Source organism: Lichenostomus cassidix, chromosome 4 (genome assembly GCF_008360975.1).
Source record: "Lichenostomus cassidix isolate B80296 chromosome 4, HeHo_3.0, whole genome shotgun sequence".
Taxonomy (NCBI): domain Eukaryota; kingdom Metazoa; phylum Chordata; class Aves; order Passeriformes; family Meliphagidae; genus Lichenostomus; species Lichenostomus cassidix.
In genome coordinates, this window is record NC_139484.1 from 2,200,591 (window position 1) to 2,225,464 (window position 24,874).

The 24,874-nt window shown below is 42.4% G+C and overlaps 1 protein-coding gene across 9 annotated transcripts in view; it reads right to left on the reverse strand.

Annotated features, from left to right (window-relative positions):
• LOC146437681 (bifunctional heparan sulfate N-deacetylase/N-sulfotransferase 4) overlaps positions 1 to 24,874 on the reverse strand; it is a 117,918-nt gene that overhangs the window by 38,547 nt on the left and 54,497 nt on the right. For all 9 annotated transcript variants that reach the window (XM_085057609.1, XM_085057606.1, XM_085057600.1 and 6 more), the window contains one exon: positions 15,616 to 16,856. In XM_085057609.1, coding sequence (XP_084913735.1) covers positions 15,616 to 16,596 — 981 coding nt within the window. In that variant the 5' untranslated portion in view covers positions 16,597 to 16,856. The remainder of the gene's footprint in view (positions 1 to 15,615; positions 16,857 to 24,874) is intronic.

Consider the following 24,874-nt stretch of genomic DNA (forward strand, 5'->3'; position numbering starts at 1 on the left):
GTGTCTCAGGGCCAATTCCTAGAAACTGTCTCGGAAAGCTTCAGGAGAAGTGCAGGAGGGACACAAGATTTGCAGGACTCAGCATTACCGCAGTGTGGAGCAGAAAGCCTGGCACTTCCTTCGGGCTCCTGCTCCTACAGGTGACCTTCCAGAGGCAATACTGGGAATGTGAATTTTGGGAAGCAAAACCTCCAGATCTGGGAGGTTGCTGTCCCGTGGCAGGATCTGTGTGGTTGTGGTGCCCACAGCACTCAGCCTCTGGGGCATTCCACGAGGGAGAGCTGCCCAAGGAAAGCCCATCCCAAGGTGCTACAGAGCCTGTCCATGAGAATGCACAGTGTGGGGAGCAGATGGGAAAGGATGTCATTCTTCACTCAGTCTGGAAGGAGATCAAGGGAAGGAGGGGAAGTTCGATATTCCTGCTTCCTACTGTATCTGTAATTTGCTGTCATCTTGAGTTATTTTACTTGCACAGACTCATTTGAGGAAGTGCTTCTGGCATGGGAGGATGTGCCAGTGCCTGGCATCCCAGGGGTACATGGCCAAGGTTAGACTGTCCCATCACCTTATGAGAGATATGACTGAGGAGCTTGTCAAAAATGGGCTCACTTGCCATTACTCAAAGTCATTATTCATTTGGGAGCAGATCCTAGCGCTGGATAGTGATTCCACTGCTGCAGGTTTCCTCCATTCGTGTGTGTGTATAAAATATGTATATGCTCACTATATACACAATACTATTTATTTATATATGCACTGTAGATAGAAAATATGTGCAAATATTTGCACATATATAACTTTGACATTACCTCTGCTTTGAGCAGGGGCTTAGATTAGATCACCTCCAGAAATCCCTTCCAACCAAAATTGTTTTTCACTTCTAGACAGTTTTCTCAGGTTTCTGTGGCACATATACTTGTTATTAATACCAAGAAGTCTTTTAATGCATTTATTCAGTTTTGTCCCTAACATCTGTCCTTAATGCTTTTGTAGCCACATAGCCCTGAGGTTCATTCCCAAGCTGTTCTGAGCAGCAATTTGCTGGTGGTCTGTGGAAGGTTGGAGGACTACAAAATCATAGTTGTGCTCTAAATTTCCAGCTGAAATTTTTTGGAAGGGGAGGGGGAAACCCAAGCCCAAAGAGTACTTTCAGCAATGTTTCTTTCCACTGCAAGCAGCTGCTGTCAGGATGTGATTTTATTACCTCTTCCCACTCGTGCTGCCTCCCTGAAATCTACGCTAGGATAAAAAAATCTGACTAAGCCTGCTGTGGTTTTGGCAATTTTCAAAGCCAGTGGAATTGGAATTGATAGGAATACCATGAAGTAGTTATAATCATAGTAATGACTGTAAGGAAGATATGAAAAAGTCTAGCCTGACATCACAGATGGGGTCACTGCAAGACCAGGATTCCAAGTTCCTTATTTTCAGTTTTCAGATTGGAGCATAAATTTGTCATAAGGGGGACAATCAACTCAGCTGTATCTGCACTTGTTAAAATACAACTTGGTGAGGGATTTATAAACCCAGTGAAGCCAAGTTGATGATTGCTGTGTGGTGAGGATTTCAGGATCATGGTAATAGCACATAATATCAGACTGTAGGAATTAGGAAGAAACCACATTATTGACGTAGTGACTACAGTCTGAAAGGAGTTTAGGGGTTGGAGTTAGTCAAATCTTTAATGGGATTTTGAAATCACGTGGTCTATACTCTATGCCCAACCTGGTTGGAATAGCTGTTAACCAGGGCCTGGATAAGAGGGAAACTGCCAGCCCTCACAGACCTAGAGACACCTTCCATCCTGTCCTTCACACCAATGGTGCTCTGCACACACCCAGTGAGTGAGCAGGGCTTTGGCCCTGCCTTCCCAAGGGGTGAGACTGCACTTCCTCCTGCATTTATTTTCCTGAAGCACTGTGCTAATCCATCGTGCCATCTAAATAATTAATAGGGAGCTCTCAGCGGGGGCTGAGCACAGCCAGCTCTGTCTGCAGGTCTATTTTCTGTTGTAGAGCTATTACTTGAGTGTTCAGCATTTCCCTGGAGTTAGCTGCCTTTGTGTGAGGTCTGACAGGATAGGTGGGTTTCTTTGAAGCGAGAGAAAGGTGATGATTTGCACATAATTGTGTAGTATGCTTATTGCAAACAGAAAAAAATTATTTTCCTTTCATGAGTGGAATACCCAATTTATCAGATGTACTTCTGCTACTGATTTGTAACTCTGTCCTGAAGTCAGAAAACTGTGAGGAGCCTCCCTGCATTTAATTCAGCACAGAGGAATGCATCTGTCCCAGCAAAAGACCCAAACAAAGAGCAAGGGAACGGTTTAACAGGGCAGAAAGTATCAAGTGAAATAAAGAGCATGAATCCAAAGCAGGGTTTATTTTAACCAGGACCACAGCGATGAGTTAATGCAATTGCTCCCCATTTTCCAGCTGTGTGTGGCTGTGGAAGATCCAAGGCATTGGGCCTGGCTGGGAGCATCCCCAGGAGCTGTTGCTGGTGCTGCAGGAGCAGGGAATGCTGCAGTGGCTTCCTTCCAGCAGTGACTGCTGCTCTGTGTCAGCCTTACCCGCTGAGAAGACTGACAGCCTGTCTGGGAAAGCACTGAGGGTCTCCAGTGTCAATCCATTTCTGAAGGATTTTCTAGGAACACTAACCCGATGTGCTGACAGGTCCTGGAAGGGGAAAAGCCAGCATGTGCCCAAGCTGAGAGCAGCTGGCCATTCCCTAGGCTGTGGGGAGCCTGCTGGCACAAGCCCAGGGCTGAGCAGGATCCCTGCAGGTTCAGCAGGGACCAGGAGCTGGTGACACTTTGAGCAGAGCAGTAAAGGGGCTTAGAGATTATTTCTTATCAGTTCTGACTTTTCAAAAGCTTAAGCATTTTCCGCAAAAGAAATCCCTTGAAGAAAGGCTCTTCAGGCAGGGGAATCAGGAGAAGGCAATCTGCCAGTGGGAGATCAAGGATTATTGGTCCAGTTTTTGAAAGAACATGATCAGGAGTGCTTGTTCTAATTTCAGTGGCTGCAGCTCAGCCTGGCCAGCACAACAGCCCCATGGAATAAAGGAGAGATGCTATAATTACCTCATATCCACATCTGCATGAGGCAGGTGGGGTTTGTCTGTCTCCAATTCCATGGTAGAGCTACCAAGGAAGAGGCATCAAAGACAGGGGCAGAACCATCACCTCAGCTCTGATCAATCACAAAAACAACCCCAAAAATAAGCATTAAATGGCAAAATCATCTCAAGGCTTTACAGGGAACTCACCAAGGTCTAAAAGAGTGTGTTAATAGAAAATGCACATTGAGCCCTCATGATCCTGTTGCAGGAAACTGTGCTGGTGCGTGTCAGTTACTGTGCTGCATGTAAAACCCAGACTGGTTGTTACTTAGCTCAAGTCATGTTTAGGCTGTGCCCCCAAAAAAACCAGCCCAAAATCTCACTCTCTTTGGCAGAATACAAATATAGGGTAAAAGACAAGTAACAGCAACAACTGCATTTTGGTTGAGTTGTATATTCTTTCTTTTTCTTGTATACTAGTGCTTCAGACTTGCTTCCTTAAGAAAAAAGAAATTACAAAAATACTCCACAACCTGTTACAGGTGGGTACTCTGTTGCCATAAATTATTTAAAGGCTAGACTAATGGAGGCTACCTTATTTATCTTCTTTAATTTATGGAGTTGGATCTTCTAAGGTTTAATCAAATTGTGGTTTTCTGCTCCTTTACTGCCCTTGGAAATCATTCACTTGGGTAACTTGTCACAAAAATAAAACTTCCTTCAAGTTCTCATCATGGATGTTTATCTCAAAATTCTGAACACCTACCACCAATCTCAAATTCCTGCTCTAAATTTACTGCTCACAAACTAACTGATGTATATGCTTTGTGGTGGGGAATTAAGTTTTTTTTTTTTTAGCACACATTCAATCATAAAGGAGAGATTGGAGCAGGTGATATATTCAGAACTGAGGTCTGTCCTTCAGGTTTCAGGATGGGCGTGTTGGCACAATGATGGATCTCTCTTGTGGCTTTAAGAGAGTGCCTCCATATGTTGGTTTCTTTCCCTATGCAAGACTTTTTTTCCCTATGTGAGTCCATTACCCACCCTCTCCATAAAAATCAGAAACCAGGGAAGTCTGGAGAATTGTTTTCTGTGGTGATTGTGAAATCTCCGGTATGCAAAATCTTGATGAGTAAGGATGTGCTATAAAAACTACTAGGATTAAGTGTGGCTTTTTAATATTTTTGAGATGTTTGATACTTGTCTGACAGAGCTTAACTTCTTTGACCTTTCTTCCTTCTTTGTGATGCTGTCTTGCATTATCCAGGGAGCTTGCTTCAGTGTTTTGATAACTGGAATTGGATGTTTCTGTGGAATGAAAAGGGAATGGCAAGGCAAATGTTCTTGCTTTACACCACATCTCTTTCACCAGAGATCAGAGTGCTTCTGCCACCCCCTGCTCCTTCAGGTTCAGAGCAGAGGGAGCTAAAACCTGTTTTGTCCTCAAGGACAGGTTTAAAATTCCTCCATCTCAGAAAATCCTCCTGCTTCCAACTGCTTTATTATCCTTCCCAGCATGAGGACAGCATAGTGAGCTGTCCAGAGGAGGAAGCTGGAAGATCCAAAACATAATGGCAACACCCATGTTATGTTTCTACTCAATTCTCTTGAATAGAAACATGAAAGGCCAGTGTGTTGTCCAATAAAATCAATCCAGATCACCAACTGAGGCTGACACATTTGAAATCAACCATTTCAGAAGTTCCAGTAGGTTACTTTTTCATAACACTAGATAATTTCAGGTGAAATTGAGAACAAATGTTTCTGACAGTCAAAGGAAATGTTTCAGGTTCAAAAGTATCACCACATCTTTCCAAAAAGTGGAAAAATTATGCTCAGAGCAAAAACTGCCATACTGCCCTTCCTCAGATCACTCTGGAATAGAGGCTGGGAAAAACTCAAACCTGCACCCTTGAGAAATTCAAGTGGTCCAATGTAATTGTGGAAAAATGATGAGATCTTTCAGCCCTTTCAGTAACTTCCTAGGAAGGAAACTTGTGCCAACAGGAAGCCCTTTTACCTGGCTTTCCCAGCTTCACCTTGTGTAAGTGTCCCCAGCAAAGCCAGTTGGTCCCAAGCTCCCTGAGCAGGGAAGAGGCTCACCTGGCTCACTAGGCTCAGGAAAAGACCTGGAGCAAGGACAGTAGCTGCTCCCTTACCCCATCACCGGGAGGTCTGAGGGGAAATTTCAGCCACCAGAGAGAAAAAGAGGTTTTGGGTGAAATTGCTCCCATCTGATGGAGCTCATCCCTTTCTAGTTGCTGCTAAATCATTCTTGACAGGCAAGACATTCTTATCCCCAGGGCTTCTAAAAGTGCTTCTGACAAACAGCCTTTTTTGGCATTGGAGTGTACTGAATATCCTCGAGCACTGTGCATCCACAGTATTTCCTGTTAGGAAGGAATGCTTGTGTTCTCCTCGAGCTCCTCATCCTGGGTTTTCTAAATTACACAGGATGAATGCTGGGCTATGCCTGAGTGCATGAGGTGAATTATGTGGAAGGGAAAGTGAACATTTCTAACAAGCATCTTTTTGTCACAGGGTGGTTACTGATGTCTTTTACGACATATGTTCTTGTCTGCTTGGAAGAGAATGGGAACATAATTTTGAAATATCTCATTCCTTCCCCCAACTTATCATTCCTGTGAGAACACATTCCCGTGGTGTATGGAGCCATCCCCAGGGAATAGTTCTTGGTGAAAGGTTCAGCCAAGACCCTAGAAGAGCAGGATGTCTTCCAAGAGTAATAATGTCTGATGGCAATAATAATACAGTGAAAAATCAGTGTTTGTGATCCTATCCTAAGTCTCATAACAGTTGAAACTCTTGGCTCTTCTCTGTTCTCACATGTAGGAGAACACTGGTTCTCAACCTCTGTCTCTAGCTCTTGGGAACAGGGAAGAGAGCTGATCTCACCAGCACATTAAATACTTGCATAAGTTTATCTCAAAAAGCAAAAGAAGCACAGAAAGGTTGGGGGGACAGGTTTGTTTTGTTTTTTGTTTAAAACAGGTTCCTATTTCAGAGCCATTCACATGCATTTTGGAGGCAGGCAGAAAGTGGCATTACTGAGGCAGTTAACTTTTAGATGTACTTGCTTTTGATCTCAATCATTAAAGGCAGTACTTCTCTCTCTAAATATTCCCATTGAAAACTGTAGCTACTTGCAGCGTAAAGTATGAATTCATGTAACACAGGATCATTAAACTGGGAAAAATATGTTCAGCAAACTATCAAGCTTTTAATTATAGTTGTTACATTAAATTTCCACTCATTTCTGAAGTGAGAGATTCTATTACTCTCACAGCTGAAGGGTAATGCCATAATTTTATTTTATATGGGAATAGCTGTTTAAAAATCACAAATACTGAACTGCTGTGACAGGTTTTCCTTGGTTAATGCTCTGCTGGCCACATGGGACTGTCTGACAAGGTGTACATCCAAATCCTGAAAATAATTTGCAGGTGTAAGATGAGAAAGACCTAAAAGCTGGGTGGTGTTTTTCCATTGTGAAAAACCTTCCTTATTCCTCAAGCTCTTCTGTGGGCTGTGCATTCCCCCTTCCTTGCCCCTCTCTCCTCTGCTGGGATTCAGCACATCCCAAAGGTTGTGGCACCACTGAAATGACTAAACCGAGTCTGTTTGTAGATGTTGAACACCAGCTGGGTTTGACACTGGAAGGGCAGAAGGTTTTGAGAAGGCTGGTTTAACCACCCTACAGCAGGCTCTTTGCAGCCTTTTGCAGCCATGGGGATCTGCAGGCACAGGGTTCCTGCCCCAAATCCCTTCTGGTCTTTAACACAGGGCTGCTCCCTAACACTCACCTTGGAATGTTTACAGCAGGGATGGGTAGCTTTTATTTCCTGATAATGCACTGGCAGCCTGTTCCCAGTTACAAGAGAAATATCCGTGAAAGCATATGGGAAACCGTATTCCCTTTCCTAATAACAAATACAGTGGAATTACACTTTATAATCCCACAGCCATATTTGTTTATGATGCACATAAATCGTGGGCTGTGTTAGTAGGAAGACACATGCAGAGCTTTTTTATTAAAGAATTCACATGCTGCAGCTGAATCTATTTTTAAAAAATGTAATGCATTATTATTATTGTTGTTATTATTATTTCTGTTAGCCATGCAGAGCATAGCCTCAGCACTTCACACTTAGGCCTGGAACTCCATCAAAGATTTCCTAACTTAACATGATTATAGAGTATTTAATCTCTCTTAATTATAGATTCACAGAGATTAATGCTTATTTATGCATGTATATTCAATTAATGCCCAAACATTTGTGCTAATTTGTTGAAAATCCCACAGTAAATATTATTACAAAGGTAATAATATTTCAGTCTTTGTAGCCCTTAGGGATTAAAATATTACTGGAAAATGGGCAGAGCACTTTGATCCTCATCCCCTGAGCCTCTCTCCCTTGTCCTGCTCTCCACCAGGCTGCTTTTCCCCAGGTACAACCTGCTGCCCATATAATTTGCTCTGTTAAAACACTTGGGGCTCCACCAAAAAAGCACTTGTGCTTTCAAGAACCACTGACAGCTTTAAGAGCCAATATTTCACGTGGTTTGGGCAAGGCAGACAAATACAGTCTCCTGTCAAAAACCTGAATTCCATCATTTTTTATACCGCCTTTACTTGAAGGGCTGATGTTTTGGGGTGAAAAACACGCAGGTCCTGAAGCCCATGGCTTTAATTCAGTCTGATTCAATCCAGGCAGTTCTAGTGTAATATTGAGGCAACTTTTAGAAATTGCTTCAGTGTTGGTATTTTAGATTTAATATGTAATGTAAAAACTACATTTATAATTCTAGCTTTTACGTAAAGTGAAGAGGCAATAAAAACCTGAAATATCCATTTCCTGAGATATTCTCATATTAAAGAAGTCTCTCCACAAAGTGTGAATTATTTGCATTTTTTAATTTCTGGAAGATCAGCAATTTCAAAGCTACATTTAATTATGATCTTTGGAATGTATTTTTTTTTTCTTTTAATATTCTACAAACTGCCCCCTTTTCCTTTAGTCTGCCAGAGCAGATGAGCTGGCAGAACACAATTTTGTTTGAATCATATTCCAGTGAAACATTCTGCATTTCATAAATCAACATTTTGCCACAGGAAGCTGTTTCACTGGAGCAATCCAAGTTGATGAAGTAACAAGAATATAAACTTCATTTTCCTCTGCTTTGCCTTTTTGGAAGGATTTTCCACCCATTTAGTATAAGGATAAATGGCTAAACAAGTAGGATGGAAGGAAAACTGAAATCTTGACCTCTGAATTTTTCCATACCTTGGTCAGAAAGTATTGGGAAGGTGGTGTCAGTTTTAATACATTTAGTTTGTGATTTTTTAAAAAAACTAAATGCTAAAATGCCGATTAAATGACTACATCAATTTAAAAAAATGGAACTCTGAGATCAGGGATTCAGCCTTTTCCAATCAGAAGTGTTAAAAATAGCAGCAATGTCATATACTGGAGGAGCTGAGTGTGTATCACACCACAGATCCCACTAGTGTTTGGGTGCTGTCTGGATGAAAAACGTGAACAGCAGACTAAAAGAGTGCTGGTAATTAGCAGAAAGAAGAAAAACACAGAAAAGAGTAAGGTTTACAAATATCTAGAGAAATTGTCGTGGCTTGGTAAACAGTTGTTATAATTTTTGCTTCTGAAGGGGGAAGAAAAATTAATCCATGGCATTTTTTTCCTAAAGAGGGGAAGCTGCTCTTAAAGAACCTGCCAGGCTAGGACACCACACTGCTTTGGTGGTCCTTCTGTGCCAGCCTCAGCTGGAAACACAGGAGCTTTTTGTTGTATGCTCCCCTCTTCAATGAGAAATACTGGAGCTTGAAGTCAGAACACTCTAATGCAGGCAATGTGTAGCAGTAAATCAAATCCTGATGAACAAAAACACTGCCCAGAAAGCCCCAGAGTGTTTTTACCAATACCCTGGCTTGCAGGAAATTGTCAACAGCTGATCCTTGAATTTTCTTGTAAATTTTGAGAATTGAATTCTTGATGGAATTAAAAATTGTTTCATTCTCTCCCTGACACTTCTGGAGAGAAATTCTTAACTTTTATAAGGTATTATCTGTAAAATGGTGTGACTATTTAAGTTATGAATTACCACATTTAACATTAGAAATCTTGTTGACATAAAAGGATGTATTTAAATTATGAAACACGCCTGATAACCTGATGATGATGATGATGATGACTTAGCAGTGTGGAAGTCCCACCTGCTGCATGTGATGTTTACCCTCAGGAAGGACAATTAACTGAGAGTGTCCATCTACTGAAGGGAATTTTGCACTCTGGAGGGACAGCAAGCCCCGTGTTTGGGGGCAGCTCTTGTTGGGCTCCTTGTGTGCCCTGTTCATAAACTGGGATTTGGTAACTTTTACCTCAAAGCCTTTAGATTATTCTGCCTGTATGGAAAGAAGACAGGTGGAGGTGCAGAACATAAGTAAAAGCAGCAGTTGAAGGGCTCTTTGGCCCTATTCATAGAAAGGACACACCATAGGATTGAATTTGTGTGAGTATATGTGTATATAGCTAAAGGGATTGATGGATGGATATGTCTAAGGATTTGAAGCCAGACCTAGTCACGTGTTTGGTTTTATATCCCATTATGATCCAGAAAAATGGACAGAAAAATGCACAGTTAATTATTGCTAAATAATTTAAGTCTCAGTTTCCTCCTTTTCTCTTGGACATTTTCTCCATTCCTCATGTGTTTGTCCATCTCTCCCTCCATCCACCCTTTTCCCAAGCACTGCCACTTGCACATCATTTGAATAATGCCAACAGTGCTAAATTGAGCTTTTGCTCTAAGTGTTCCTCCTGCTCCCATTTGGATGACAAAGGCATATTTAAAGTCACTTAAGCAGCACTGCTGCTGAAGGAGCTGCATTATAGATGGCGTTGCTGGTAATGCGCTTATTGCTGCATCAAGTGCTTTTAAGGCAATAATTATGACTGCTCTTGCAGCCTGCAAGCCTGGCCCTTCTGCAAGGCTATTCCATCATTCCACTGAGTGTTGCTTTCTGTGCAGGAAGCAACTGTTAGAGCTCCTTTTTAACTAATATGCCTTGTTTTAAAGCTCAGGTTAATGCAGGTCTCTTGGGGGGTTGATGTAAAGCAGATGTGGTTTTGGCTCCTATGGACTCCCTAAGTGAAGCTAAATTAAATAGAGTACCACGTGTGTCCTGGAAATATACTCCAGTATGACACAACCTATGACTTCAGAATTATTTTGGAGAAGGGGTTCAAGAAATAAGTACAAATCCAGGAAATTAGTGCAAGTGTGGACAGAGGAATGTGTCACAAGTCAGTGGTGCAGGGCACAGGAAGTGAGAGCATTAGAAATCTCTGAATTTGACCTGAAAATCCTGCTATTTCTATATTTCAAAATGTATTGTGATGTTTTTTGAAATCTCAAAATTTTTCATCTTTTTCAAAATTACGTTCTCTTGAGTTCTTAAAGCTCATTAAAAAGCTGGAAGAATGAAGGATGATTTCTCTCTCTCTCTTTTTTTTTTTTCTTTTTTTTTTTTTTTTAAATGATTACTGTGCTTGCTTTGAGGAATATTGAACTTTCTTCCTTGGGGAAAAAACCCCAAACATCTGAGATAATTCTGGGTGCTTGTACAAGCAGTATAAAACGGCACTCCTTGCAGTCATGTAACCCTGTAGACCAAAACCCAGTGTGCTCTCTAGGACAGAAGAAATACCAAGTGAGTTTTCAAATATTCAGGAAAACCCTGCCAGGGACATAATTGTTTAACAAATTCAAGAGGTAGAATGTTTGAGCCACCAGAACTTGCTTTCTGGCAAGACTGTGTAAAACACTGTCACCACCACCTAATCTTCAGTGGGAAGCTGGCAGGTGAGGGAATCTCAGATCTGTTATAATTCAGGGAGGGTACTCTGCTAGAGAGTCAATCCATCAGGCTGCCAAGGAGTAGAATACATGTTTTGCTGGTGGCAAGGGAATTGGGGTTTTTAACTCCATTGGTAGAGAAATTCTGAATGAAAGAACAGGCCTTATTGAAACAAAAGAAGTATGAAACATTTTGTGTGATGTGTCTTGACAAGGCACTTGAGCAGTATTCAACACTCAAATTATTACAGAAAGAATTGGGTGATTCAAGAGACCTGAACAAGGAAAATATTGAATGAACTGTCATCTCTGATGAAGCAGAATGGAGCAGGCACTCCCATTTTTAAAAAGATTATTAAAATTTTCATGTAATGCCTCTCAGCTACATTTTAAATTCATTTTTAAAGACTTTAGGACCATTCAAAAGTGGGAGCTCCAGAACTTCACTTCATTGTGTTCTTCACTGTCACTCTCAAGTGCTTTAAAAGGTGACAGAAGTGCCACCCAGCCTGTAATGACTAATGCTTGGCTGTCTCCTCTGGATTCCTGTGCTCATACATCTCCTGGGCTCAGTTTCTCCCTGGACTGGCCATGGCTGGGGTTATTTTATTGGCAGAGGCTTGCTATTGTTGAAAGGGTATCAGAGTTGCTGTTTTATCTCAGGACTGGCCATTCTGCCATGCCTGCTGATGTGGCCCAGACATTTCCAGTTGTTCCACCTGAAAGCAGTTGTCCTTGCACAAAAATCAGGAATAATCATATGCTAGAGAGACTGAGTGGTTGAGCTCAGCTTCCTGCTGTGCCAGTACTTTTTAGTTTGGAATTGCCAGGAAAAATGCAACTCCAACACAAATTCTTGTGTTTAAAACACTAAAATGAGCTAGAAATCACAGGCTTTAAGTGTTCCAGGCACTTTAATGATGGTGAAGGTCAAAGACAAAGTGCAGACTGTGGCAGTGAGGAGGTGTCAGAGAGAATGCAATTCTTATTTCCACTGAAGGAAGTGGACTGGGGAAGAGGGGAAGGCAGACAGGCTGCAAGGAGACGGAAGGACTGCAGGCAGCAGTAACACAAAGGACATTCCCAAGCATTGTGCACTCTTTTATAGCACCTCAGAAAGCCCAAGGAAGCTCTATCCACCCCTATAGTGACAATTAGAGGGAATACAGCAAAGGGAAATACAGCTTTTAGAGAAAGGGGCTGTGAAATACAGAGGTGCTGGGACAAGCAATTCCTGCTTGATAATCTTATCAGCTCCAGCTGGGAGAGTGGGGGAAGAGAGGGAAACAGGTGGTTCCTGAATCCACCTGGAAGAAGCTGTGGTGCAGTCTAAATTCTAGAGCTAAGAGAAGGGTAGAAAGTGGAAGGCTAATGCTTTTTGCTTTGTTTGGCAAAGCAGGGGTTTTATTTGTTTTATTTATTCCAGAGTAAATGTCTTAGCTGGCACTGTGCTCTTGCAGGGCTTTTGAATTAACAGTAGAAAGTGTATTTATGAAAGGTGTTGGAAAAGCCCTGGTGACTGTGTTGAGCTCTTCCTGGGTGAGTAAATATTGTACTTGCTCATACTATGGCAACAGACAAAATAGAAATACTTTGGCAAGTTCTTACTCCTTGTTTGGGTAACGCAGCCCTGTTTGTGCTCAGTTGAAAGGAAACTTTAAAGGTGAAAGTGATGTATTTTTTCTGTATGGCACTCCCAAACCCAGCATAACAAGGCATTTCTAGGGTTTTTTGCCAAATCCCTGATGCCAGTGGTACTGGACTTGCTGTGTGGCTGGGAACCAACATAATTTGAGTACACAAATTCACTATTTCTGCAAATTAACTGATTAATTCTTTTGCCTTTTAAAATCAAGTGCTGAGATAATATATTGGCAGGCAGAAAAAGGTGAAATTCATTTGCAGAGCTTTGCTAGGCTCAAGATAGATCTTCACAAAGCTTGGTAAAACAGCTTTCTGTGGTTCTGATGAGTTCCTGTTAATTACTTAGCCAGACATGACCTTGCCCAACTGCTTCAACACCAGGGACTAGGAGATCTTCCATGGTAAAAAGAGTCCATAATAACCCTGTTCTCTAATCTCTGTTTCTGTAGCTGCTGCCACCCTTCATAAAACTATATATTATCTCTGCAGTACCTAACTGAGAAACAGCTTTGTGAGGGAATAAAAACATTTGGGTTGCAGGAAGTAATTACACAGGCACAGGTTTACTTTTCTTACTATTGTTACATGCCAGTATTGTTACTGGAAGAGTTGCAGTGTATTAAAGCATTCCCAAGGGATTTGGGTGTGCAGAGGACCTTAGGAGAGCCTGGCAGAGAGTCCCTATACCTCTGCAAAGTGAACTCCCTGTGAGCAGCCACAGCCACTCCTCCCAAAGGCTGAGCAATGCTTTGACATCACTGAAATATCAACCTCCTAAATAGTTATTTTTGCCTCTCAAGCAAAGCTGCTCTGCCTTACGGGGTGAAGGGAGGGCAGCTGGATCTTAATTGCCTCCTTCCCCCAGTGACTTGGGAGATTGTTCTCTAACTGGCTGTAATTATCCTTTTCTGTGAACTAACCAAAGTGCACTCTGCTTTTGGTGTTATGTTCATTAGCAGGATTCTGTTCTGTGGGTTAATGCATTCTGGGAATGTCCAGTCTGTAAGAACAGAGTGATTTGTGTAGCAAGTGTTTGTGAAACACCCTGAGGAATGAATCTGTGCCAGGTAACTGATCAGAAATGAAATCCACGATGTTAAGGACAGAGTATCTGCGGATGCTCAAGTTGCAGAGTGGATTTATGTGCGAAACATTCACCTAAAAAGGAAGATAAACTTTTTATTGTCCCCGAAAGAGAGCTTGAGGGGAAGGTTGGTTCTGAGCCTGTGCCTGCAGAAGGTTTCTCCCCGTGGTTAGTGTTTGTGGCATGATTTCTTGTGTGAGGTGAGGAGAGGATTTATCCTGTGAGTGGCACTGTTGGTGCTTTTGTGATGAAAGTGGGCTGCTAATTTGGCACTGGAGAAATGTGGGAAGAATGGAAGCTTCCCTTCATATCCTGGCTCAAACATAATGAATGAAGGAACACTCACCATGCACTGCTTAAAAATAAATAAATAAAGACCTGAACCCTAGCAGATGTTTTTCCTTGTTATTGTCCAGATATTCAGCAGTGTGGACTGGTTGGTTTTCAGATGGATAAATGCACATAAAAATAGTGCTGAATGCTTTTAACAGCATCCAGCTCCTCCTGCAGCCCCTGGATGAGGAGTTTTCTGCTGTGTCTCTTATAATGAGCATGGAAGCATGGCTGCTGTGCCAAGCAGGTGGAAGGGTTTGCCTAGCAATGCTGTTGACTGCTGGGTAATAATGGAGGTGACCTGAGCTTTTTCCTGCACGAGGTGATTTAGTGAGAGCTCTGCTCTGAATCTCCCAGTGTCTGTGTGTGGCCACTCCTCTGCTGGCAATGAGGCTCTTTAACCCCTGTGGGATAGTAACAGGCTTCCTCAGTGCAGCACACCACATCAGAAAGATGCTCTCAAAAATGCAGGGGCGGGAAGCTGCTGCTGAAAAACTTGTTTCACAATTGCCTTTGGAGTTAATTTCCTCTTGTGTACAAGCCCTTTCTCGTGTTTCCAGAGAGAGAGAGCACTTGATCACTGAGCTTGTGCACAGTGCTCAGATCTCAAAGGCACCAGGCACTTGGAGTGCCTGGCGCTCAGAATCAGCCCTGAGGAGCATTCATATGCCTCTTTGGCTAATAGAATTACCCAAAGAGTTCTGATGTGCAGAATTGTTTCAGTTGTATGTGAGACTACTGCGTTTGCTGGGTATTTGGATGCCTCAGTGGTCTGGATGAGGAAGCAAATAAAAACAGAAATTGCAGAAAAGGAAATGAGGGTTTAGAAATTAAATAGAAATCTGCTTTTAAAAACAAAAGGCTTGCTTATTGTTCTTGAAAGCATTGGAGTATTTACAGAAAAAAACCCTCTGGAATAAAGGCTTGAGAATGTGATATTGCATGCTTAGGGATTCAATTAATCTCTGACTATGATTCCCACACGTGGAAAATGACAAGAAATAACTGTCATGCTGTTGAGTTCTGTCTATTCTTTCCAAGTTGCACACATCTTTGAAAATTACTCTGAATAAATTTAATGGTGTCCCTGGGTACCACAGATCAGGAAAATAAGTGTAGAAGAGCCCCCAGTGAGTAGTCTGCAGGCCTTTCTCTATGTCAGATGATTATGTCACTTGCTCAAGTGCATGCTGTGCTTCCACCCTGTCTCTGGTAGCTTTAAATGCTTACCTGCTAGTCTGGTAATGAAAAATTATCCTGCTAACTCTTAGAAGGCACATCAGGGCTGTAACTTCTTCAGCCTCTTTTCTCCCTTTTGCTCTTTTTGTTATTTTTAAATTCAGTGATGGTGAGGTTTAAAAAGGCAACCATCTTTTATTGTTCTGTCTACAGGAATAGTGAAAGAAATATCCATATCTATATCTATATATATATATGTATTATCTATGAGTGCATCTCAATATGTATGTGGGAAAACAAGCTTTTAAAGTAATCTCAGGTTATGGTTTATGTGTCTGCTGGCTGAACTTTTCAAATACCCATTTGCACACACACAGGTCTGGGATGGTATCCCCCAGTCCTCACCTTACCTTCACATCGTTGACGTTCATCCTCGTCCCCTCCTTCCCGACAAAGATGTCATCTATGTCAACCAGAATGTACCTGTCCAAGGAGAGCGTGAGCTTCTTGCCCGACAGGAAGGAGATGGCATCGATAAAGATGAGCTTGTGGAGCCAGAAGGTCAGGTTGTTGCCAAAGAGAACTCTCTGGATGCCATCGTGCAGGCCCAGGTCCTGGATGACGGTGGCGTAGAGAGCAGCCCTGGGCAGCGTGGCAGGGGTGGGCCTGGAGGGCTGCAGCTCAGTCAGGAGCACAGGCTGGTAGGTGGAGTGGTTAAACTGGAATACTGTCCAGTCCTCGCCGGGCAGGGGGCCCTTCTCCAGCCGGGGCGCCTTGGTGATGCGCAGCAGGGGCGACTGAGGGTTCACCACGCAGTCTCTGAGCGCCACGTTGTTGTGCAGCTGCAATGGCAGCCCCTTCAGCCTGGTACTCGGGGAGCTGTTCTCGTTGGCTTTATGAAAACCAATGATGCTAACACTGTATTCCACACAGTATTTTTCCAGAAGCTCTCTATTCCACGAGTCCATGGACACGTACTTCAAAATATTCTCGTATATAACGATGGTGTATTTCCCTCTGCCGTTGTCTGTGAGAGGGGGAATGTCGCCCTTGGCTGGTGCGATGACCATGTGGTACTGAAACCTGCTGGACTCGAGGATGGCTATGATGTCTTGCCCCAGCTGGGAGTACTGGCTTTCCACGAACAGGAGCACAGTGGGATCAGTTCTAGAGGGATCGATGGGCCTGGGTGTTCTCAGCTCCGCAGACCTGTAGGGCAGGAGCTTGGCGTCCTCACACTCTGCTTGTCCAGTGGTTTCCACCAGGGTCATTTCCTGCTTGTAGCCAGTGTAGAGGAAATAGGCAGAGATGACAATACTTGCCAAGCAGAAGGTGGCCAGGAGAATGACCAGCGTTCGGAAGCTTCTGCGGAGCTTCCCCATGAGATTCATCTTTCCTAGGGCTTCCAGCTCCTGCTGGACTCGCTGCTTTTCTGGGTGGTGCTCTTCCTAAAGTGCCATAGGAATGAGGAGCTGCGGAGGTTCCCCTTCCAGGACGTTCATGTGACCATTGCAGTGCGTTTATGAAGCTGTCGGAGAGGTTGTAAAGCTGTCGTAGCGGGAAGTCAAAGCACCCGGAAAGATAAATTGAAAGAGGTTTTCTCAGAATGCAGCAGCTGCCAATAATCAATGAAGAGGACACTTAACATTATCTGCAACAAGAAGTAAAAGAAGGGTAAGTAAAACAAAATCCATAAAGCAATTAAAAACACACGTTAATAAGGCCGGTGATTGATACTGGTAATCTGAGTTAAGAGGGAAGTTTCTGAGTAGTTCAAGGAGCACTCAGTGTCACTTGCTTTCTTGGTGCATCAAGATAAGCTGCATTAAACAGCTCTGCCATGTTCTTAGGATACAGAAATGAATCTAAACATAACTTTTTGAGGATGTGCATCTATTTATCAGCATTTCTTATCTAAAATGCTTCGTTGCTGTTTCAAATGGGAATGATGGTAGGGCAAAACTAGGACAAAGTGAATCTTTGACATGGAGCGTGGTCCCATATTTAACAAACTGCACAGGTATTTTGAAGGGGTGATAAATTCTGTGCTGGACTGGGAAACTAATGTGACCAAAGTGAAAAACACAGAAGTTTGAGGAAAGATTTGTAGGGCTTTCTCTCCAGTTTCCATTCTGCAATCAGAGCGATCGGTATTTCATGGTCCATTTTAGGATCTGTGAGATTGTCTGGGGATTTTCCAAGTGAATCAGCGGGCTGCTACAATTGCAGGTGCAGCTGTGCATGGCTGTGCCTCCATCAGGGATCAAAGGGAGGTGCTGTGTAGCAGGAAAAGTACCACGAGGGAGCTGTTGGAGTGCTGGATGGGCACAAAGGTGCATGCCTTAGTCCATGACACCTCCAGCTAAAGCACTGGGCCTCTGGTCTGTCCCTGTATGGATGAAGTATGAGGTGCTTAAATCTCATTCCTTTGAAGGCCTTGTGCAATTCCTGGCAGTTCTGCTGAAATTCATGAAAAATTGCTGTTGGTAACAGTAAACCATATGATTCAGAGGCAGTTAAAGCTAACTAAATAAATAGCCTGTGCTGCTCTATGGATTTAAGTAGGAATTAACATCTTTCTGAATTATTTATTTTGTTTGTCTATTGGAACAATGCGAGACAGTAAACAATGAATGATTTTGGAACTGCAGGGAAGAAATGCTTTTTCCAGGCAGATACTTATCAGTTGATGTGTCCTCCATTAACTCAGATCACACTTTTGACTTGTGTTCTGAAAACTATTCATTCATCTTAAGCTTTGCACCTGAAACTGGAAAATGCTTGTAAGAAGTATTTAGAGAGAGGGACTTGTTGCTGAGGCCATTTGTGACTCTGCCAGGTTCAAGCTCATATGGGTTTTACTTTCCTCAGTTGGAAGCTTGCTAGGAGATTGATACCCCTGGATTGTGGGCTATTCCATCCGTGACCCTGCTGTGTCACACAGCTGGAAAAGAGGGGAGCAAGGTGGGGACAGAAATAAGAAACCTCTTCTGCATCTACTCATTTATGTGTGAGAGAAATATAAAAGAAATCACAGCTACCATTAGGAAATTAAAGTCATCCTGATAATCTTTAGAGTATTTGCTCCGCTTTGGTGCTTCCCTTGTTCTGCTGTTGTCTGCTTGCTGGGATTTCACTTCTTATTAAACCTCCAATTAAGATTTCCTGCAGAGATAAAACCGGATCAAGTGGAGCATCCTCTGCGAGACGGTGTTTGAGTTTGGGTGACATTGATGAGTCACTCAGCCCGACTCCGAGGCTTTATCAGATCAGGACTCTTGCTCTCCAAAGGCAAAGGCATCCTCGAGGGCTGGGCGGTGTGTTCCCCCCGATTTTGCTGGTTGCAAAAAGCCTGTTTGGCCAGCACGAGACAGGCAGGTAACTTGGAAAAAAATGTTTAACCACCCGTCTCTCGGACTGCGCATCCTCGGCTCGCTTTGGGCACTAGAGGGCAATCGCTTCTCGCTTTTGCCAGCAGCGCCTGCTCCCCAGCTCCGCTGCTCCCCAGCGCGCAGCCCTGCCTGCGGCCACGCTCCTGCCAGAAGGCTTCCGAAATCCCCAGGGCACGTAAAACACCTTAATTAAGACTCTCCTGTTTAAAATTAAATAAAAGCCAGGACTTCTGCTTTAAGAAACGTGCCGCTAGATCACCCTGGATGCTTAGCAAATGTTACAGCCTACACCTGTGGCACAAGGGAATAGCATGCCAGGAGACCTAAAATTGCACATTTTCCCCTCGGTGTTTGGCCCTCCTGGATCTCCCGGGTACTGGTATTGCAAGCTGTCAAAATACTCAACTTCACAAATACTATGGCTTGTATTGCTAAAATATGAGAAGCCCCTGACTTTATACTAGCCAAAACAAAACTATGGTCTTCATCCCTAATTACTTCCTCCAAATAACACTGGTAAAAGCTCATCCAGATAAAATACTAATAATCAGATTTAATGTTAACTACTGTCTGTTGTATGCAGTTGTTATAAAAAAGTGCAAGTATTCCCATTTAGTGAGACGTCTAAATATGTAGAATTGATAAAGAATTTAAACTTGCATAGGGAAACCTGGCATTGGAGCAGATCTTTTTTAGTCTGCATGTTGTGTTTGAACTGCTCTGTTGAACTGATTGTACTGTTCAGTTAAAAAAAAAAAGGTGTGAAGTAATTAAAGGTTATGAAAATAAATCAGCTATATTAGCCATTAGTGGGACTTTTTCCAAGGCATAATTGGAAGTTAAGTGCCATTTGTGCCTTTGAAACTCTCCCCCTTAAAGTTCAACAGCTTTATATTCGCTCCGAGATTCAACTATCTTTGGAGAGTTCCTGTGCTATATTAATTTGAAAAACATGAAAACAGGCCATATTTCATAATTAGTGTTACTAATGGGGTTTCATTTTGGAAGCTGGTGTTTGAGATCCCATATTCCTGTGGTCACTGATGAGCATTCTTTGATTCAGGGAGGTGAAGCCCAAAGCTGGGCACATTTGGTCAAGGAATCAAGGTTACATTAATCCAGAGTTGGTCCTTGTCCATCTTTAGTTGTCCATTCAGCTGATTTCTTAGACGTGGGGCTTTTCCCAGGCAAGAGCACAGCTCTGCAGTACAACTCTGTTGTGATGTCAGAGACAGCTGCAGGGACTCTAATTTTTCTTTAATTCAGGCAGCTGAAGAAAAATGGAGGTTTAAAAATTGCTGCCTCCTTGCTAAATAACACTTCCTGCTTGCCCGCAAAAATGTGTTTGATTGATGACTAAAGCGTACTGATTTTGAAGATGATTGATTGGGAGATTAGGACTTGACTATTTAAAACCGATAGCACGACAGCGAAGAGAAACAGCCTCTTATTAATGGCATGTGTTAACAGTGCATCAGGAATTAAAGCTGACTCCCTTGTGGGCCAATTCCCACGGGCACAGCTTCCCCCAGGGCTCGCTGACTGAGCAAGCAGGCTCGCTGGGTGGGCTGGGGGAGCTCCTCTTCCCTCTGCTCGTAGGTGGGTAAGGATCTCTGAGCTACTTCGGCTTATGGAAAGCAGAAATATTGGTGTGAAGCCATCAGCTGTGTTCATTCACCCTGAGGATGGAGCTGATGGACTTGACATCTGCAGTGGGTTCAGAGTGTGTTGGTGCTGCCAGTGCTGAGCAGGGGAGCAGCAGGACCCTTGTTGTTCCTCAGCCATGTGGCCATTCCTGATCTCCTGTCTGGGAGTAATTCACCTGGAGGCAGGCCAGAGCTTTCTCTTCCTCATTCCAGCATAAATCACAAGCCAGAATGTCTTTATTGTCTATATATAAAATTTCCCTTTAGGCTAAAAACCTAATGTAAAGTCTTTCCTCTTTTTTTTTTCCTTTCTAAGCTTGTATGACTCCTGTCATTTACTAGCAGCCCAATGAATCATGATACCTGCCTTGCTGCTCCTTGCATGTGACTCCTCATTCATTACAGAAACAAGCAAACTGATTGGAGTGATAAATGACTCCTGGTCACCATTAGCAAAAATGCAGGGTTTCTATTCACTGCAGAAGGAAAAAAGAGCTTTTTTTTTTTTTCTCTCTCAGAAAAGTTTTCAGATTTTTTGACTGACCTCACATCCTTTCCGAAAGTAACTTTTTTCTTTTTCAAGCTCGACAAAGCTGCAATGTGTTTTGTGTTTGTAAATGTGGCTTTGCTTGAGAGGGACGTTGGTACCAGCTTCTCATAGCTTACCACAAGCTATTAGAAAACTCTTTTTACCTAGGATAAGGCCAGCTTCTCAGCTGATCAAGGCTGTTGTAGACCTTCTGACTTCTATTTTATAATTTCTGAGCGGAGAGGCTGCTCAGCGCTTTCACCTCTTTTGTTTTTCAATGCATAATCATGTATAAGTTAAACCCCCAATTTTTTTGTATTTTCAGCCATTTGATCAAGTCTATAGTGCACATGTAATCTTGTGTGATTTCACAAAGCTAAATGATGCCAGAGGGTGAAGTCGATAATCAATGAATATAAAGCAAAGAGTTTGAAATACTTCAACTCGTGCACTTGATGAGAGCTGGTCTGATTTTAGCGTGAAACAATACTTGGCAGGGAGCTGTTTGACCCTTCTGACTTCTATTTCTCTTTGGCTTTAAACTTTTCCAGATGATTTCAGAAACTGGTGAAAAGGCTCCCTGGTGCAACAGGAGGCTGGAGGGTGATTTGGAGATGAGTTTTCCACACAGGAATATTCTCACATACGTGTACACCTATGCACATCCCTTAGTTCCCCAGCCCTTCATGTTGCTTAGCTCCTGGCAGAAATGTGTTTTAAGACTTAACCAGACCACACTGCTGGTGAGTGTTGCCTGATGTTCAGCCTCAATGCTTCCTTCTTCTGACCCATTAACTTCCAGCAGTGCCACGGTCATTTGGACCACCCAGAAAATCACGTAATGTCCCATCTGGGAGGTTTCAGGGAGGCTTTCTCCAAATGGCACAATTTATGGATCTCTAGTGCATCAGTATTTCTGAACATAAATGAGTAGTTGTAATATTTCCTCAGAAATTGCTGACTGGTAGTTTCTCTGGAGCGTCAGGCATGGGAGCTCCTAGAAATCAGTAATTTAGGTGTAGTCTGAGGAGAACCATGCATGAAGAGAGAACTTATCTATGTATTTCTTGTTTCTTCACAGAGTGGCTCTTGTCACCATCACAATAGATAGCTGTTAGTGACCACACTCACCCTCTGAGCAGCTCCAAATGTTGTGTGGTGATACCGAAATTAACACAATATATATGTATGATTTTGACATCACCAAGAAAAACACCTTAACTCTGTGGCCAGACTTAAAATAATTTAATGATAATTTTAAAAGTACTTTTTGAATGCAGTTTCTAATAAATGTGTCCATCTAGCATGAGTGGTAGTATTAAGATCTATGACTTTTCACCAGTAACTCACCAAAAATGCAGAAAGCTAAACAGCATTAACAGGTCCAAGCCTGACTTCCCCCGGGTCACTTGGGGACCCATGGCTGAGCTGGAAGCAACAGCCCCTTACTCTTGCATAATGCTTTTCAGGCAGATGTTTGCAGCCCTCATGACGTGTGTAGGAAAGTAAAAGGCTGAAAAGAAGGTGTTGAGAGATGATCTGAAGGTCAGCAGCTTACTGCCAAAGCCATGATGACAGAGCCAAAATGTCATGGCAGAGAGCTGGGCCTGTGATACGTGTGACCTACAGGACTGAGTCCTTGCTTTGCTTTCCCAGTGGGATTAATGGAGAGCGCAGGGGAAATTGCCATGCTGTCATTGCCCCAGTCCTTCTGAACGAAGGTGGTGAATAAAAGCAGCTTTCCACGGTGCTCTGAGGCAGCCTGCAAAACATTCCCCCTGACTTGATGCAACAAATCTCCTGATCTCGCTTGGTTAATGGCTCTTCATCACTTTTCAATTCATAGTTTAATGCTTCAATGGAAGCCAATTTGAATTCATTTAACTCTTCAAATAAAACTTTTGCGAGATGCTGTATCAGATGTTTTATTACAGTCCGTCTATTCTGGTACTGTTTTCCACTTTCATAGGGCTGTCAATTAGCTATCCAGTTCCAATGGAATGATTTGTGCTGTGAACTCAGCTGAGAGACAACATTTGTGCAATAGAATGGCTGCCTAACTAGGACTCCTTAAAGTCAATCAGTGCAGTAGCCAAACTCTGTACATGTTGTTTGATCAGATAGACAAGCTAAGCCATCAAAAAAAATTTCTAAAACCCTTTTTTATAGTTCTATTAGCAACCAAATAACTGCTGATTTTCTGTATTGATTTTGAAAATTTACCAAGGATTACAGATTAAGTGGATGATTATTAAAAGTTTACTTTTTAGAGGTTTCTTACACAAAAAAAGAGATATAGTCCCAGGCTCTGGAATAGCATGTTAGAAGCCAGACTATTTGGTCTTTATACTTTTTTTTTTCCCCAGTAGTTAATTGTTTCCCACGCTTTCTGTTGTCCTGTTGCTTTTATGGGAACTAAAAATGTTTGCCACCATGTGAGATAATTAAAATGTGTCCACTCTTATATCAATGCCAATATATTTCACTGAATAACATGTTATGTGGTGTCTGTATCCTGTCACAGGGACCATTTGTGAGAGTCAGATGTGGTTACATCTGTGCTAGGAATTAAAAGGAGGCCACTAACTTATTTCAGAGAGGCTACTGCTGTCACATAGTAATGATCTATTGCTACTGCAAAGGAAGTCTATTTAAACCCAGATAACAAAGAGTTTGTACTTAAATCTTTAGTACAGCACGTTTGCCACATGAAATTTAAACAGGTTTATTCTGAGTTTGCCCCATCCCAGTTCCAGTCAGACACAGTTTCCAAGCTCTATATACGTTAATTCTCATTATAACAGCTTCCCTTTATTTATTCTTACATTAATTTCTGCTGGAGTCCGCCTTTGTGGGACAGCAGGGTTTTGTTATCAGTGAGGGGATTTAGTAGAAAAATAGGGAGAATACACAGAGTTTGGTCCCACCAATCTCTGAGCAGAGCAGATGTGTGGGCTGGAGCATCATCCCAGCCACCAGTGCTGGTGACACCCTGGCAGGGCTTGGCAAGTAGTGGCTTTCAAGCAAAGTAAAGCAAGGAGAGGGAATGAAGCCAGGATGACCCTCCATATGTGGCTCCTCTCTTTTTTGTGCATGTGCTTCTTGGACTTCCAAACAGCTTCTGAAGGGAAAAACTCAGTCACTTCCACCTTGCTCATAAAATACTTGCGTTTATCACTGCTTTTCTTGCAGGGCAGTTTGGGAGCAGGACGTTAAGTTTATAGTATCTCTCCTGTCCCTTCCTAGTCTTAGCTCTAGACTAGGGTCTAGGCAGTCTGTCAAGAAAATTTTGGATCTCAGTACCAGCCCTTTACAGGCAAGATGAACTTTTTGTGGGGATCACTTACAGCTGCACATCTTACTGCTGTCAGTAAAACTAATCTAGATAGAAAAATTTGGTCATGTAATAAAAATACTATAATATCCAAGAGGCTTTCACTTTAATGTATTTAAGTATTGCAGACAAGACAGTCTGAGGAAGTTTTATGCAAGATTGTTAATACAAATTCAAATTCTTACCTTGAAATGACTGGAGGCATACTGTTTGCCTATCAAGAGGAAAAATGCTTTATGGTGAGAACCTTTGATTTAGGTCTCTTTCTGCCACCATCATGTTTTGTCCTCTGGAGGCCACTGATTTTTTTTTTTGCAATATTTTGTTTTTCTTGTCTTTGTTCAGGGAATATTACTCTTTTCTACCTTTACATGGACATTAGTTGTAAAATGTTCTAAAGTGATTCATGTTTGGTTCAGATGTGTACAGCATGGATATTGCTAAGGGTGCTTTTGGGAAAGCCAGTGCAAAATTCATACTTTCATGCGCAGGCAAACGTGTTTGCTGTGCTTGCTTCCTTTTTCCTCTTGTTCTTTGTACCCTGGATAAATTCTGTTGTGTTTATTCCTGCCACTGTTTTATGGGTAGTTTTTTGAGAGAAGCCACTTTGTCACCCAAATGAAAGATCTCTAGAGATTTCTGGTGTCATCTGTGACCTATAGATACTGTTGTGCTTTTGGTTCAAAATATAAACAAATGTTTCCTTTCAAAAGATCTATTCCTTGTTTTGCCAAGATAAAGTTCAGTTTGGAAATGCCACTAGTAGAA